Genomic DNA, 16,023 nt, shown 5'->3' with positions numbered 1-16,023 from the left:
GCAATAACACCTCTCATCTCATCACTATATTCAAGCATAGCTTTTTGTTTTAAACCATATTTTGCAAAACTGTAGATAATATATGTTTAACCTGAAAAAACTGGAAAAGATGTCCTAAAGCTTTTCATTTTATATGTTATTTGATCCAAATTTAAAATTTTCTGATTTTCTGTCAGTCTTATTATGGCCAATTAATTGTTTTCCTACTAACACAAAAAGGCAGAAAAATAGGGAAAGTCGTTAACTTATTTGTTGAATAAAATTAATGTCAATGGAGATATTCTTGGAATTGATATCTTTTTAATTTTATACCATTCTAATAAGATGGAATTCATTATAGGTTATTAGTTTCTTCTGTTTAAACCAAACCAATTCCTGTAACTGTAAATTACTAGCTAAATAAAATGCATTTTTCTTTATCATGACAAAACCAGTCTTTTAATTCTGCCAGTTTTACCTCTCTATAAAATTTCTTTGTATTTGAAACACAAGCCCTCCTCTTTTACGAGAATTAAGAGTCTTCTTTTTTGTTCTTACTTTAAATGATAAATTTATGATATAAAAAAAGAAATAAAATTCTCATTAATATATTCATTTTGCAGTTGAAATATTTCCCATCCAAGTAAGTTAAAGAGTATTCAAAAATTAACTCTTTTATCATCTCAGAGTTTATTTATGATTATTTCATGATTATTGTTCATTTATAGTCTGCCTTTCTCACTGAGACTGAAAGCTGATTACACAGTGCGAGTTAGTACGGTCAATTTCAAGGACAGTGTAATAGAGTATAGGGTAGTTGAAGAAATGCTGAAACAGAAGCGATTCGGACATATTAAACAACATAGAATTACCCAGTAGGCTCATACTTCAAGCAACAGGTAATATATAGTAGCACAGAGCAGTAAAGTCTCTGGTCCCTGTCTCTTTATTGATGCGTCGCTTTGAGGCCACTTCCTTACAGTACAGCCCTCCTGTTTGAGTAAAAAGCCCCCTTGAATAATTCAGTTTTGCATTGTTTGATAAAAGACATTCCTGACCTCTTCAGGTAGGTCATTCCATAAGGTGGGGGCCATCACAGATAATGCATATGAACGGGCAGCTGTTGGTTTCACACATATGCAAGGCGGCGCCTGCAGAAGGCCCAGTTCAGATGAGTGAAGCTGTTGTTGTGCAACATAGGGAGAGAGGCGGGCCCATAGATATACCGGACCAAGGCCATGAAGGACTTTGTATATGATAGCCAATAGTTTGAGTTGAGCCCTGTACTGCAGAATGGAAGTAATATTAATTCTTTGCCTAGCTCCTGATAATAATCAAGCCACAGTGTTCTGCACCAACTGGAGTATCTGAGTTAACTTAAGAAAGGAGACATGTGTAGTTTTACAGTAGCCAAGTCACAAAACCCCAATCCCAGTGAAATCCAGATCTCTACATATTTAATTGGATATCCCCCCCCCCCAGGAAAAGATTTTGCCAATACATTTTTACCCTATATGGACATATTAAGCCCCATCCATTCTGATTCTGATGTTGACTTTATATCCAGAGATCATACTAAATGAAGATATTAAATTTATGACTTCCATAACAGATTTTATTGGAGTAGCTCATGTCAGAGCTATATCATCTGTGTTAAGACAAATTTTGGACTCCTAAGTTCTAAACTTAACACCAGGCATTTGTTAATTATTATGAAATATGTATTGCAAATGGTTCAATGGCTAAAACAAATAACAATGGTGAAAGTGGACAACTTTGAGATGTCCCACGATATACACAATACACAAACAAAAAAGATCGTTAGGGCAATAAGCTAAAAAAAGCAGGAAGCCCCACCATAACAGTCTAACTAGTTGAATTTAAGGTTGTATGTTCAATTATTAATACAATAGCTTGTATCATATAGAAACCATTCATTTATATTCATTCAGCTTTGCATCCAGTTACAGAGTGGGTCATATTCAGCATGAATAATATGAATATTAGAGCATAATAAATACTCTTAGTAGAGATGTGTGTGTGTGTTAAGTGCCGTGAAGTTGCCTCCAACCTATGGCGATCCTATGAATGAAAGACCGCCAAAATATCCTTATCATTAACAGACTGGCTCAGATCCTGCAAACTGGAGGATGTGGCTTCTTTTACAGATTAAAAACACTATAAAGAAGCACCATTCATTGACAAAGTATAAATGATAGGAAACAAGGTAGACAAGCTAGCTACTTGTCGAATGGAGCCGTGGAAAATGTCTTTTTCTCCTCTAAAAACAAGAAAAGAAAAAAAGTTGCACTTTAGTCACTTTATTGGACTCTTGGACAGCGGGGCTTCCTGCTTTTGCTAGTACATATTCCATGATATAGACAGAATAATTCTGACACACTACCATTAATAACAATTGTGGATTTTTTTTTATTCTATTGCATTTTGCTTGTAGATATGGCCCAAGACTGAAGACCCACCTCGAACTGACCTGTGTCCCTTTGCAAGAGGTATGAGAAATATATAGATTTCTAGTCCTTGAAAGAGGTTACAAACAAATATACAATACATAGCCAAATTATAGAGTTAACTCCCCTCCCCAGGCTTAACTTTGTCCACTCAGCTATTTTGGATTGCCAGCATCCAGCTAGGGCCTAGAGTTTTTAGTCTGACCTCTAGACTAAAGAGATCAGCTTCCCCAATGGAAACAGCAGTTTCAGAGAGTGGCCTCTATGGCTTCACATCTTCCCCGAGTTCTCTCCCCTCCCCAAATTCCACCTTCCTTAGGCATTGCCACCAAAGCTCCAGGAATTTTCTAAACCAGAGTTGGCAATCCTGCAAGTATTGCCAGAATATTTTGCCTCATGAGAGCTGGCCTCTCCTAACTGAATATAGGATGGTGGAGAGAAGAAAAATGGCCGGAGGGGACAGGTATTAGATCCATGTAAGGAATGGGATTCTGTAAGCTGAAATGATTCCCAGTTCCCAAGATGCCATATAGTGTATTATTTGTTTATTCTTTTAATGGGAGGAGATTATATCATCTATATATCCTCAGAATTTAGATAAAACTAAAACTGTGTATGTGAACTACCTTATACTGAATTAGACCAGTGGCCCATGTACCTCAGAGTCTCTCTACACAAGACACCACAATGTGTGTTCGTCAAGTGTAGAGAGACACAATGGTTGTCCAGGAAGCGTAATTTAAAAAGACAGAGCCATGAAGATAGCTCCTCAGAGGGTTTGTTAATTTCATCTTCACTGCAGGAAGGCTCTGTCAATTTCACCTCTTTAGTCTAAAACTGTGTGGGATTGCAAGATTCGCAACCAGAGGGCAGTGAGAAATGGAAATGGGCTGGAACTGCCTTCCAGAGCCAGGCTTGGACCTGGAAAGGTTATAATGGGATGAAGTTTCCCTTCTAGCATTTCACAGCCCCTTCACACAGCTCCAGTGCATAGCAAAGCCTTTGCCCTGCCACCAGCTTGGTCTTTTGAAACTATCCTTCTTGGCTACCATTGTGTCTCCCGACACGTGCTCTTCATATGTCAGATGTCTCATGTAAAGAGACTCTCAGTACTGGCAATGGCTCTCCAGGGTTTCCTAAGACAAAGGAACATCTGTTACCTGATACCTTTTTTAAGCTGGAGATGCTGTGAGACCTCTGCATGTAAAATGTGCACTTGACCATTGAGCCATGGTTATAGAGTCCAATGAAAAAAGCCTAGAATCTTTATCTACAATCAGACATTGAGGGTCAGGGGTCCCCAACCTTCTTGAGCCTGTGGACACATTTGGAGTTCTGACATAGTGTGGTGGGCGCAGCACAGCAACAAAATGGCTGCCACAAAATGGTTGCTGCAGGAGATGGAGCCAGCCACAGAATGGCTGCTACGGCTTACCTTCATTCCCACAGTAAACATCCTTGTGCTGTGGAAGCAGTTTCTGCCGAAGTAATGTTTTTAAAAATCTGCACAATCAATACTCCAACGGCCAATGAGAAGCCTTGGTTGGTAAAAGTCCCACCTGGCCCCACTCATTTTCTAAAAACTCTTGGCGGGCACCACAATGGGTGTCCATGGCCACCACTGTGCCCATGGGTACCACTTTGGTCATGCCTACATTAAGTGTTTTTCTCCTGGAAAAATCATTATGGTCTGCACACTAGGACATTTGAAACATGTATGTTTGAACACATATATTTAACAGGGCAGTCTTGATTTGGGTGGCAGTGTGTTTTGTGCTTAACACTCACTTTCTGTTTCAGATACGGAAGCCCTTGCCAGGGCCTGGGCCCAGAGCCAGCTAAAGCTAACTGTCGTTCGTGGAACACTGAGTCTTCTTCTGTCCGCACCATGTGAACTCCCAGGGGAGCTGGTACCATGCTGGAAGGGGGACCAGCTTGCTTGCTACCCACTCCACTCCAGGTTGCACCTGACCCTAACTCCAAATGTGAGTAGAGAGAATGGTGTGTGTGCGTGTGTGTAAATTGCTGTCAAATTGCAGCTGCCTTATGGTGACCCCTGCTGGTTTGCCATGGCCTGCCTCTGCATAGTGACCTTGGTCTTCCTAGAATGGTAGGAAGAAGAAATGGGGGTGAGATGGGAAAAGAAAGAGTTGGAAATCAACATTTCAAACTAGCCTGTAGTTGAAGTAAGGTTTGTGTTAATTGAAATGTGAAAATTCGGAGCTCTCTGCTGTGATAAGTTGGAATAGGAGGTGACTCTTTTCAATGGAGCCCTGGACATCTGGCAGCCTTGAAACAGGGCTGAACGGATTTTGAGTGGAGAGGGCTTGGAGGAAGTTGCATAGGGAGCTTCAGGTGGAGGCTGGAGCCCATTGGGTCTTGGGAGCAGATTATGTGCACTTGTGTGCTCTCTCTCTCTCTCTCTCTCTCTGATATGGGTAACTGGTTTGTGCATAAGTAAGTAGTGCATATAAACCCAGGCTGCAGCCTTTATGGAAGGATCTGATGTAACAATGTATTTACAAACCCTGTAGGAGATCCAGGAGTTTCCCGGACTGAGACCCCATCCCAATCTGTGTGTGCAGGTAGGAACTATGTCCTTTGAAACATCAAAAATAATTTCTGCAATCACTATCCACTAGTTACCAGGGATCATTCAGAGGGATGCATTTAGATGTTTTGGTACCTGGTTTTCCTTTGGGCCATTGCAGCTATTTCGAACTTCTGTCTGCTCTAAAATAAGTGTCGTAGACTTGATTTAAACCAACAGGAAAGCAGAGAATTCCTGTTATCAGTGGAAGGAGGTGGAAAGGTCAGGTGTTCTTGGCTTTTATCAGTAAACAAAACAGAGTGGGGTGGGGGGGGGTGAGTGATCCTGCACTGCTCTTTCTGCTTCTAGGCTTATGAAGGCCAGTTGCCAACAATGTGCTGAACTACAGAAAGTCCTTTCCCCAGCAATTCCCCTGAAAGCACTCTCTCTTCGTTACGGCAATTGCTCCTTTTGTCACAGTGGCTTTCAACAGCCAAGACTCATTTCTCCTGTTGAATGGATGCTGTAAGCAAAACATCTTCCTCGTACGTATGCTGTAAACAAAGTCTACCATTCTGCATTCAATCGTCTGTAGATGCAAGCGATGGGATTATGCAATTTACTTGAATTTTTAGCAAAGTTTTATGTCTTCCTTTCCATTGCGAATGAATGTGTGGGGAGTGTCCTCGAGGATCATCTTACCTTTATGCCTTCCAGACTGGGCATTTAACACTCTTGCAGCATTTCTGGTGTGGGTTTAAAAGGAATGATTCACCCCAAGTACTTTGGGAAGCTTCTTTCAACCTGCATAGCTGCTTGTTTGCCTTCATGATAGCAAGGCCATAAAAATCTGTTGCCATGAGCACAAATTACTAGTTTGAGGAAATGCTGTAAAATGGGTGAGAAAATCTAGGAACCTGGCATTATTTCCTATCTGCTGACACAAGATAGGGAAAACACATGGTATAGCAATATTAGGAAGATTGGCAATAGCTGTTATTGTTTATAGACTCTCTGTTTTTCTTGCTAATTCCCAATGAGTAGCTGCGTTGTTGGCCTGTAGCAGAAAAATAAAACAGGAGTCCAGTGGCACCAGAGTCAGAGCATGAAGAGTTTATCCATTAGGCAGATAAATTTATATTAAACCCTGCTGTGGTCCCTCCTTTTCCCCAGCCCTGCCCTCTCCAAACTCTACCTCAAAGTCTCCAGGAATTTCCCAACCCAGAGCTGACAACCATAAGGCCAGATGAACCAAAGGAATAATCAACAGGGAACTCTGGGCAATCTGAGAAAGTGCACAGGCTTTGTAACAGCAGAGGAGCTCCTTCAGATATGTGGGCCCTGGGTGGAATGCCTCCCGCTATACATCGCATGTGGAGGTCCATGAATTTTCCATTGTGACTTTTAGTGAAGGCACAGTCCAGCACGTTTGAGTCTCACTGATTTCAGTGGGAAAGAGAGAACGGCGCTGTTAGATCGCTTCCAAAACTTTCAGCATTCTGTTCCATCAGTGGTTAGTCGCATGGCTCTGGAAGCAAGGCACAAAGACAGCAGCCCTTGTAGCAAGCATAGGAACCCTATTATACTGCAGCTCACCCACCTGTCCCACCATCCCACTGAGGTACTCTCTTTTCGTGCCAGGTAAGGAGCAACAGAAGCATCCGCCTCCAGAGCTGTCTGCAAGAGGGTAAGTGCCAGGGAGCCAAGCCAGGTGGGGGGATGCCAGCCAATGTCTGCTGGACGTGATGGGTAGCATTGGGCAAGCAACTGCTGGTGCTACTGCCTGAGCCCATGAGCTTGGCCCCATCAATCACCAAGCAGTTATTATCTGAAAGAGCGAGCTTTGGTCTGCTTCTGTGGGAGTTTTGAATGATGTAATTAGGATCTTAGATGGCTTTTGTTCTTTACTCTTAACACTGTTTTATAATAGTGATAAGGGTTGTTTTTTTTAATATGGTTGCAACACTTTTACTTGCATTGGTTTTTTTAAAAATTCAGCTGTGTTGTATAGTTTGGATAGGAAAATGGGGTACAAGCTGAGTACATCAAGAATTTTCTCTTATATATACACTCGATTTAGAATCTGTATTTGTATGTGTGCGTATTGATTTATATTGATTTATATTTATGTTATTTATAGTCTGCCTATACATTTTTATTTTGTAGTTTAAATATTTTTTTTCATATTTGAAATGTTTTAATGTTTGCCACCTTGGTGACTGAATTGGGTGGGAAGGCAGCATAGAAATGTTTGGAATAACCAAATAAATAATAAACCTTTCAGTACACTCCTAAGCAGAGTGACACCCTTCTAAGCCCATTGACTTCAATGGACATAGAAGGATGCAACTCTATTTAGGATGGCACTGTCAGGCTCTTAATTTCCAAAGCAGAGAAGATAATGGGCCTCTGCATGTTCTAGGTTTGCTAGCTTCTAGGTGAGGTGTGGAGATCTCCTGGAATTACAACTTATCTCCAGACTACAGGGATCAGTTCCCTGGGGGAAATGTCTGCTTTGGAAGGTGGCCTCTATGGAATTATACCCTTCCCAAACCTGGCCCTCCCCAGGCCCCATCCCCAAATCTTCAGGAATTCCGCAACCTGGAGTTGGCAGCCCTAAGTGACACCATTTGGTTTATGTTTCGTAGAGTCTAGGAACGGGCCTGGCTCAAATTAAATCCCACAGGCAGGCAACATTCCCTCATGTTTTCCTTTCTCCTAGATCTCACAAGAAGCCAGCAGCAGCTACTGCTTTGGGAGACTGTCAGCCCCCAAGGCAACTCATCTTTCTGTCTTTTGGAGCAGGGCTCCTGGGTTCCCATTGCTCAGGCCATCAGCACAGTAAGTCTTCTCCTAGCCCTTCTCCTTTCCTCAGGCTCTGGCTTGTTAGGGCTATGAGCTTCACAATTCTGGCTCTTTTTCTCCTCCTTCCCACAGAGAAACACGATCCTGAGGGAGGCCCTACAAAATGACATGAAATCGGGAGACTGCCTGCAGGTGAGCACTGAAGATGAGGGTTAGAGATGGGCCTACGCAATCAGGAACCGCCCCAGTGAGGAAACGAATATTGTGGCCTGAGGAGAGGTGCTCAGATTTGTTGTGGGATGATGTGGTGAAGAGATGTTTTGAAATATGTTTTCATGCAAATGGTCTGACTTGGTGCTGGATTTGGGAAGGAATTTCATATGAACATGAGCTTCTTACTGCTGAGTCAGAAGGGGGAAAAATCTGGGGGGGGAGGGGCTCTCATGATTAACAAACCACTTGAAATTACACACCATTGAGGAGAACCCGGGTGGCCTAGTGGATGGACCAGGAGTGGGGAGACCAGCGTTCAAAAAACTCCACCCACTATAAACAGAGACAGTCCCAAAATGTCCCAGCAATATACAACGATCCTCCTCAGTTAGTATATCCTCTCCAGTGTATCATGGTATCCAAACAACTAGAGTAGGTTATTATTCTTTGATAAACTGTATCAAACAGCCTGAATCAAACAACATAGTTACAGAAATTTAAGTGCTCTTAAGTTTTCTTAAGAGCAGGAGGTGATTTTTGCTGATTTTCTTTTTCCCGCTACATCCCACTGAGCCTCCCAAAATATTGTTCCTGAAGGTCAATAGATATGACACGTACCTACCGCATAGGTACCTCATACATGTCTCATACCTACCTCATAGGGTTGTTGTGAGGATAATATGGAAGAGAGAATGTAAGCATCTTTGGATCCCCATTGAGGAGAAAGATGGGGCATAAATGAAGTAAATAAGTAAGTGAATAAATAAAGTTGCTGATGAGCAGGATATTCCTCAAGTGGAATTATCTGGGAATTTGAATGCTTTTCTGGTACTCCTCATATTGTCCAGTGGATGGCGAAAGCACATCACAAATGTGTCCTATAGTCTGAGGGCTGTTTGCAGAGGGCACTGCTAGAAAAGATGTCGCAGAGCCAATCACAAATCACCCATCACACCATTTTATCTTATCATGAGCTCACATTTCTTCAGGATCTGACTCTCAGCCTCACCTCTTGACTACTCGTTCTCTTGATATTCAGTCCAGCCATTTACGGAGGCTTCTGCCATGGCCATGTGGGAACTGTTGCATATCATGAAACCTCTATTTCCTTCCAGCTGTCCAGCAGTGTATTGCAGGGCACAAATGGGGTGGAGATGGGGAATGCACACCTGATCATCCAGTTGCTCAAAGCCACTATGGTGGCCAAAGGGCCGGAAGAACAGACTTGGAACCAAGGTGTCCCTTCCCTTTTGCACAGCCTCTCCTGCTACTGCCTGCCCGCCAGCCACTTAAGCAGCCAGAAGACACAGCTCCAATGTTAGCTCCGCAGGGGGAATTTTTACTGGTAGAAACTAGCATAGGGAAGCAAGACAGCTATCTGTACTGACTATTTTGTTTGGGTGCCCCAGGATATTTCAGAAACCTCTGGTGCAGTCCACATCTCACCCTGCATTTAACATCTGGTTATACGTTAGGGAACATGGTTCCCTGTAAACTTATCTTTGGAAACTGCAGGATGGGGGACCCCAACCTTTGCAGTGAGCAGGCAGCCCAGCATGTCATTTTTTAACGTGAGGCTGACAGTGCCATCGTAAACATCCTTCCAAGTCCATTGACTTTAATATACTTAGAAGGTTTTAATTCTCTTAGGGGTTGTACGGTGAGTCACGCAGCTGCAGGCAGATCTCTTCATGAGTAAGCCTCAGCTTGTCCCTAAGAGAAAAAAAATTAATTCAACTTGTCATTTGTAACAGGCAGCACTGCCAAACCATGAGTAAGGAGTCCATGTTTCAGATAGTGAGCTGGTATGTCTTTCTACAGGAAACTGATCTAGCCTTGCCCACATAGTACAACTACATTGGTGAGTCTGGATTGCCAGCGTGTAAAGAGCATCTCACCCGTGCCCCAGATGAAAGGGGCTAACCCCACACCCTGAAAAGAAATGGAGAAAGTGAGCTGGTGTGGATGAAGGGCAAAGGCAGATTCTCATGCCCACATTGCCTGGGACAAGCCATGCCCCCCCTCCCTCCTCTACAACAATTTGGACCGGGTGAAGGAGTTCTGTGAATCTTTCTCCTGAAAGGAGATGCGGCGTGCAGCGCTGTCACTCAGATTGGAGATGGTGTCCCATGTGATGATGACCTCTTGCTATAGGCAAAATATAAGAACACTGTGATTCAAGCCAAGGAGGGGAGAAAGCAACAACAACAACAACAACAACAACATTCGATTTATATACTGCCCTTCAGGACAACTTAATGCCCACTCAGAGCGGTTTACAAAGTGTTATTATTATAAAGGAAAACATAGAAGTAAATGATTAAATTTTAAAAAGTAAACAAGACATTCATCTGTATGCATGAAAAGAAAATGAAAAATGAAATAGAAGAATCCTTCAGAATGTCAACTTTTGTAGAAACCAGTTGCACAGCTTCATTCTTAGAAGGATTTCTGCTCTATTATAGCGGGTTCACTTCTATACCATTTCTGTTCAAAGGTTTCATGAAATAAGCTGAAAGTATGGTCAAGTATCATAAGAATATATGGTTTTAGGAATAAAAAGCAAAAATCTTGTAATTCACAGGGCAAGATCGATTGCAAGAAGCAGCTGTAATACTAGTATCTCTGGGAATGTTCCCTGCAATCCATTCATGGGTCCTGGCAGTTTAAAGAAAGGACATTCCTGGATTATGATGGATGGATACTCTGAGCATCCCCCTTAATAATTCATAAACCGTGTTTCTAGACAGGAAAAATCTTCCTGTCTGCACAAATGGTTGAGTGCTTCCACTTATTCCCAAGAGAAGAAATCTTATTTGGAAATGGTTTCAAAAGATGTTGGGAGCACACTTGTAGTTATGGCTGTTAACTCTGGCTTAGGAAACTCTGGGAGGTTTGAGGGTTCTGCCAGGGAAGGATAGAATTTGCAGAAGGGAGGGGGCTCAGCAGAGATGTGATGCCATAGAGTCCGTTTTTTGAAGCTGCCATAACCTCCGGGGGAACTGGTCTCTGTAGCCTGGAGAGAGACGACAGAGAGAGAACTTGAGGCTCCACCTGGAAGCTGGCAACTGTACCTATACTGTAGTGCCTTAGGATCTAACCAGGTGATATGCAGAGGATCCCAGGTATGGAGCTCGCAGTGTTTTATTTTCTCAGTCACCAGGCATGTAGGGTCCCAGTTCCCAACGGGGACTCCTTCATGAGAGAAGGGGGTGGGGTTTTATTTATTTATTTATTGGGCTTCTATCCCACCCTCCACACAAGCGGGCTCAGAGTAAGTTACATCAATAAAACCATTAAAATTTACAATGAAACCACAGCATTTCCATAAAACACCACCCCCTAGACAGCGACCTTATAACCCACCCCTGCCAGTAGTAATCTTCCCTGGGCCCCAGTGCTCTTTTCCCAATCTAAACTGGCCCTGGGGAACCACCATTAGCCCTATTAGGAAATGTTATGTGTCCTTACCCTGTGAACCAGAAAACCGTAGGCTTAAATCTTCTCTGATGAACTGTTTGCCAAAAACTGTCTGCTGTGAACTCAATCTGCGGCCTCTGGCAAGCCATAATCTCTTGGTTTCAACATGTCTGCACCATGGGAATCATTATCTGGCAAGACTGTTGTAAAGAATGATTGAGATAATGAATGTAAAGCACTCTGCATAAATGCCAAGCATCATTACTGTAATTTTGGATTAACTATAGGATAGCCTGTTTCCGGGCGGAGATGCAATTCCATGATCCAGGCTAGAGAGTTTCACAGACCTGTGGTTCCTTATTGTTCTTTGCAGGTATGGCATTCAGAGGATAGTGAAACGGACATGCTTTGGGCCTGCTCCCTTCAGAAATGTGAGTGCCCTGAGCCCTTGTATCCCAAGGCAGAAACCAGGGAACACTGGGTTTGTGGAGAAGTTACTCTTGAGCACCATCAAGGCCACCTGGGGGAGTAGAGGCTGCAAGACAGGAGGGCCTATGTGGATTTAGGAGCACATCCCCGGTTAGGAAGGAGGAGTCCTTTACCACAATCCACACTGCATGGTTGGATCCTAGCAGAATCCAAACAGAGGACATTTCTTCTGTCTGCACTATTTATCGTCCACCTTTCTCATTGAGACTCAAGGTGGGTTACACAGTGTAAGTCAATGCAATCAATAGGAGGAGATCTCTCATGAACTATGTAATAGGACTAGGATTATAGGAATCTGAAGCAAATAATAAGTCTTAGATGTGATATGTTATGCGATGCAGGAGATCTTGTTACAGTAGTGTAAAACAAAGCAGTGAGAGGAGATAAAATATACATGGAATAGATATTGTGTACTATGCACAGTGGGAGAGTTTACAGTCCCATTCTTTTTAGAAAAGTGAACCATTTTGTTGTAATAAGAGCCCCCACTGAAATGTCCCCTTGAACAATTCTGTTTTAAATATTTTGCGGAATACCAGAAGCATGGGAGCCTTCCTGACTTCTGGCAGGCCATTCCACAAGGTGGAGCCACCACAGAGAAAGTATGTGTATGGGCAATGGTTGATTTTGCCCAGCTGCAGGGTGGCACTTGCAGAAGGCCCTGTTCGGATGAGCAAAGCAGGGCATAGGGAGAGAGGCAGCCCTGTAGATATGAGGGTCCAAGGTCATGAAGGATATGTGATCGCAGGTACTTTGACCTGTACCTGATACTGGATGGGCAGGTAGCAGAGTGACTACAGAATGGGTGTAATATGCATGTTTCACTTAGTTCCTGACAGTAACTGAGCTGAAGCATTCTCTACCAACTGGAGTCTGCAAGCGGACTTCAGATCCATGTAGAGTGCATTACAGTAGTCTAGTCTTGATGTCGCCATTGCATGGATCCAGGTAGCCAGATTGACAATGTCAAGGTAGGGAGCCATTTTCCGGGCTAGACTGAGTTTGTAGAAGGCATTTTTGCAACTGCACTAACTTGCTTCTCCAGCAGCAGCTCTGGTTAAGCTCAATCTAGGGTCAAGGTTAGGGGGCAATCTTCTGGGCTAAATGAAGTTGAGAGAAAGTGTTTTTTGCAGCTGCATTAACTTGCTTCTCCAGCAGTAATGCTGGGTCAAGTATAACTTCTAGGAGCAAGAGTCAGCTGAACCCCATCAAACTAGGAAGTAATCACTGGGGAACCAGGGCCTACCCACAAAGGGCCAGGTAACCAGTCAAAAGCCATATTTTGCTTTAGACCATGACAAAATCACCAGCTGGTCTAGAGGGTCCTAGGCATAGCTGGACTGGGAAGAAAGACCATTCTTCTAATTTTGCACATGCTCCCCTCCCCTCTATGTCTTTGAGCAGATAGCCGAACACACTGGGGACTGGCCTGGATGATGGCTCTCCTAGGAGTCTGCTGTATCTTGCTGGTGCTGCTACTCAGGAAGGAAACACTGAAAGGTACAAGTGAGATATTCTCCCCAGTCCTGATATATCGCCTCTAATCTTTGACCTTGGTTGGTTCTAGGCTGGGGGTGGGCAATCTCCCAGGGGTTTGGCCCGTTGCTCAACAATTGCTGGTGATTGCTAAGAGGTGACAAGCCCCCCGGAAATCACCTGCCACTGCCAGGCAACTCGGGAGATACACACTGGGTGCGTTCCCAGCAGGGCGCAATGACATTGCTCCCTGAAGAGATGTTGTCTCGCTGGCCGCAGGCGTGCCTCCGCGCTTCCTTGAGGCCAATTTTGGTATCAAACTAGCCAGAATTAGCCCCATGCAAAGTGCGGGAGTGCACCCGTGGCCGGCATGATGATGTCACTTCCCAGAAGTGATGTCATCACACAAGCACCGGGAGGCATGAAGTAAGTGCCAGGTCCTCCCCGCTCCTGTTCGGAGGGTATAGGGACCTGGCAACCCCAGTTGGTTCTCAGCCCACTTTTCTCTGCATCCTCTGCTACTCTGTCCTTTTAATCATCACAACACACACACACACACACACACACCCTTCTGATCCTGTTTTATTGTTAATCCTGCTCAAATGTCCATACTGGCTGCATATTATGCCTCCCCAAGTATTGCCCTGGTGTTTTATAATAACATTAGTGATGTGGGAAGAGTGTCTTCTCCTAACGCTTTGTCCTGTTCCTGTAACATAGGAGTTACAGGACAAGCTAATTTTCCTACTTGGACAGCATCAAGTACAGTCTCCCAGACAAGGGCGCTGTTGGGCGAGGTAATGGGCATTTTGGATTTTCCTAGCAGCCACAGGAGACACTCCCTGATAGGTAGATCCAGTCTCCTGCTTAGGGTGTCTGGACAAGGTGTTATTCCCTGATGGCCCTCATCCCTGCCCATCCTTCTTTGATGGGCTTTTCTGATCCTGAGCTGGTCCCGCTGAGTCATCTTGCTTTCATACATGTATGTTCAGTGATTGGGGAGTGGGATCTGACCCTCTTCACATTCCAACTCTCTGCAGGTTGGCTCAGGATCCTGAATGAGGATTACAGTTCTGGAGGTGAGGATCATGCCTCAGGAAGCAATGGGGACAGAAAAGGGGGGGGGGTTGTCCTACAACACAGCTCAGGGGAGGAGATGGCTTTTTCCTTGGGAGCTCATCTGTGTTGAGTACTGGGTCATTCTGGTATCTGGGGCGGTGCCTCACATATATGCTACAGCCCTGCAAGCAGGGCTTATATTCTGAGTGCTCAAACTGTCTTCCTCTGCAATAAACGAGGGCTATAATTCTCTGGAGACAAGTCCTTTGGCTTGCTGTCATGCTGATGCTGCAGCGAATGCACAAGGCAGGTATGTGGGGCAGGGGGTGCTTCTTGCACTGTATACGGTATCTACACAGGTGGCCTCCTCTTAGTCAACGCTTTTTGCATGCTGGGGATGGGTGGGGCCAGCATGCTCAAAATGGAAAGAGGTAATTTGCGACATGTGTTAAAAGGAACAAGGAGTGCTCTTTGGTGCCAGGAGTATAACATCATTTTTGTTGTGTTCTCATCCTCCTGAGAAAAAAAGCACAATGGTTCATTATTTGCTAAATGCATCCTCTGTCTCTTAGGGATTACTTAGCTACCGCTTTACTTTACCCCACCCACTTTTTTCTTCCATTGTAGATTTTTAAACGGTAGCTGCACATGCAACCAAGAATCCCATGGTACCTTAAAAGACTGTGTTGCAGGCAGGGAACCAGGGAAGCTCTCTGTAGGCTGTCACCACTCTGGCACAGGTCTCCTCCGGAGGGCCCAGAGCACCCATTCAGCCCCTTTTGTCCACCTTTTTCCTGATAGGTTTTACTTTACATGTGACCGAATGAGACGTGAGGACCCAGGCAGTGTAATAAACAACTTTATTTAAGAGTTTTAGTAACAACTGACGTTCAAAAACTTCGTAGAGTAAGGAAAACACTAGAGGTAGGTGAACAAACAAAATAAAACATTGTAATGAGTCTATCTAGATTGTTCCTAGCTGTCTCTTTGTGATTGGCTTCAAGCTGACTCACCCCTTCCGGATGAAGGATCCCTCTGCCTGCAGCAGCCTCTCCTCAGCTTTGCTCCCTAGGAGTGAACATAGGGTTGCCAGGCCCCCTCAACCTCCCGGCGGGGGGTAGGGGCCTGGCACTTACCTTGGGGGAGAGGGGGGTGCGTGTGTGCAAAGCGCGTGCGCGTCCCCACAAGCTCAGTGACGTCACTTCGGGAGTGACATCGTCGCACGGCCCCTGGGAGCACGCACAGGCTCCGCACAGGCTCAAAACGGGCCCGATCCATGGTGAAAGGGGCCCATTTTGAGGTGCTGCAGAGCAGCGCTCCTGCGCTCCACAGCGTCCAAAAATGGGCCCGTTTTGCTGCAGACCGGGCCCCTTTTGAGATGCTATGGAGCGCTCCTGCACTCTGCAGCACCTGAAAACAGGCCCATTTTGCTGATGATCGGGCTCATTTTGGGTGCTGCGGAGCGGAGGAGCGCATTTTGATTCCCACTGACTAGCCACATCTTAGACAGCAAAGTTTCTAGGTTAGGTGACAGCTTTGGGGTAAATTTGCACCCTAGGCAATACTATCTAGTGGGTGACTTGA

The 16,023-nt window shown here is 44.4% G+C and overlaps 1 protein-coding gene across 1 annotated transcript in view; it reads left to right on the top strand.

Annotated features, from left to right (window-relative positions):
- IL17RC (interleukin 17 receptor C) overlaps positions 1-16,023 on the top strand; it is a 39,151-nt gene that overhangs the window by 20,023 nt on the left and 3,105 nt on the right. Inside the window, exons 10-18 of the mRNA XM_054977713.1 lie at positions 2,435-2,489; positions 4,248-4,432; positions 4,982-5,032; positions 6,619-6,664; positions 7,700-7,818; positions 7,915-7,974; positions 11,789-11,846; positions 13,309-13,404; positions 14,421-14,459. Coding sequence (XP_054833688.1) covers positions 2,435-2,489; positions 4,248-4,432; positions 4,982-5,032; positions 6,619-6,664; positions 7,700-7,818; positions 7,915-7,974; positions 11,789-11,846; positions 13,309-13,404; positions 14,421-14,459 — 709 coding nt within the window. The remainder of the gene's footprint in view (positions 1-2,434; positions 2,490-4,247; positions 4,433-4,981; positions 5,033-6,618; positions 6,665-7,699; positions 7,819-7,914; positions 7,975-11,788; positions 11,847-13,308; positions 13,405-14,420; positions 14,460-16,023) is intronic.

Source organism: Eublepharis macularius, chromosome 4, assembly GCF_028583425.1.
Source record: "Eublepharis macularius isolate TG4126 chromosome 4, MPM_Emac_v1.0, whole genome shotgun sequence".
Taxonomy (NCBI): domain Eukaryota; kingdom Metazoa; phylum Chordata; class Lepidosauria; order Squamata; family Eublepharidae; genus Eublepharis; species Eublepharis macularius.
The sequence above is the reverse complement of the archived record's forward strand: the minus strand, read 5'-3'. Positions and strand labels throughout refer to the sequence as shown.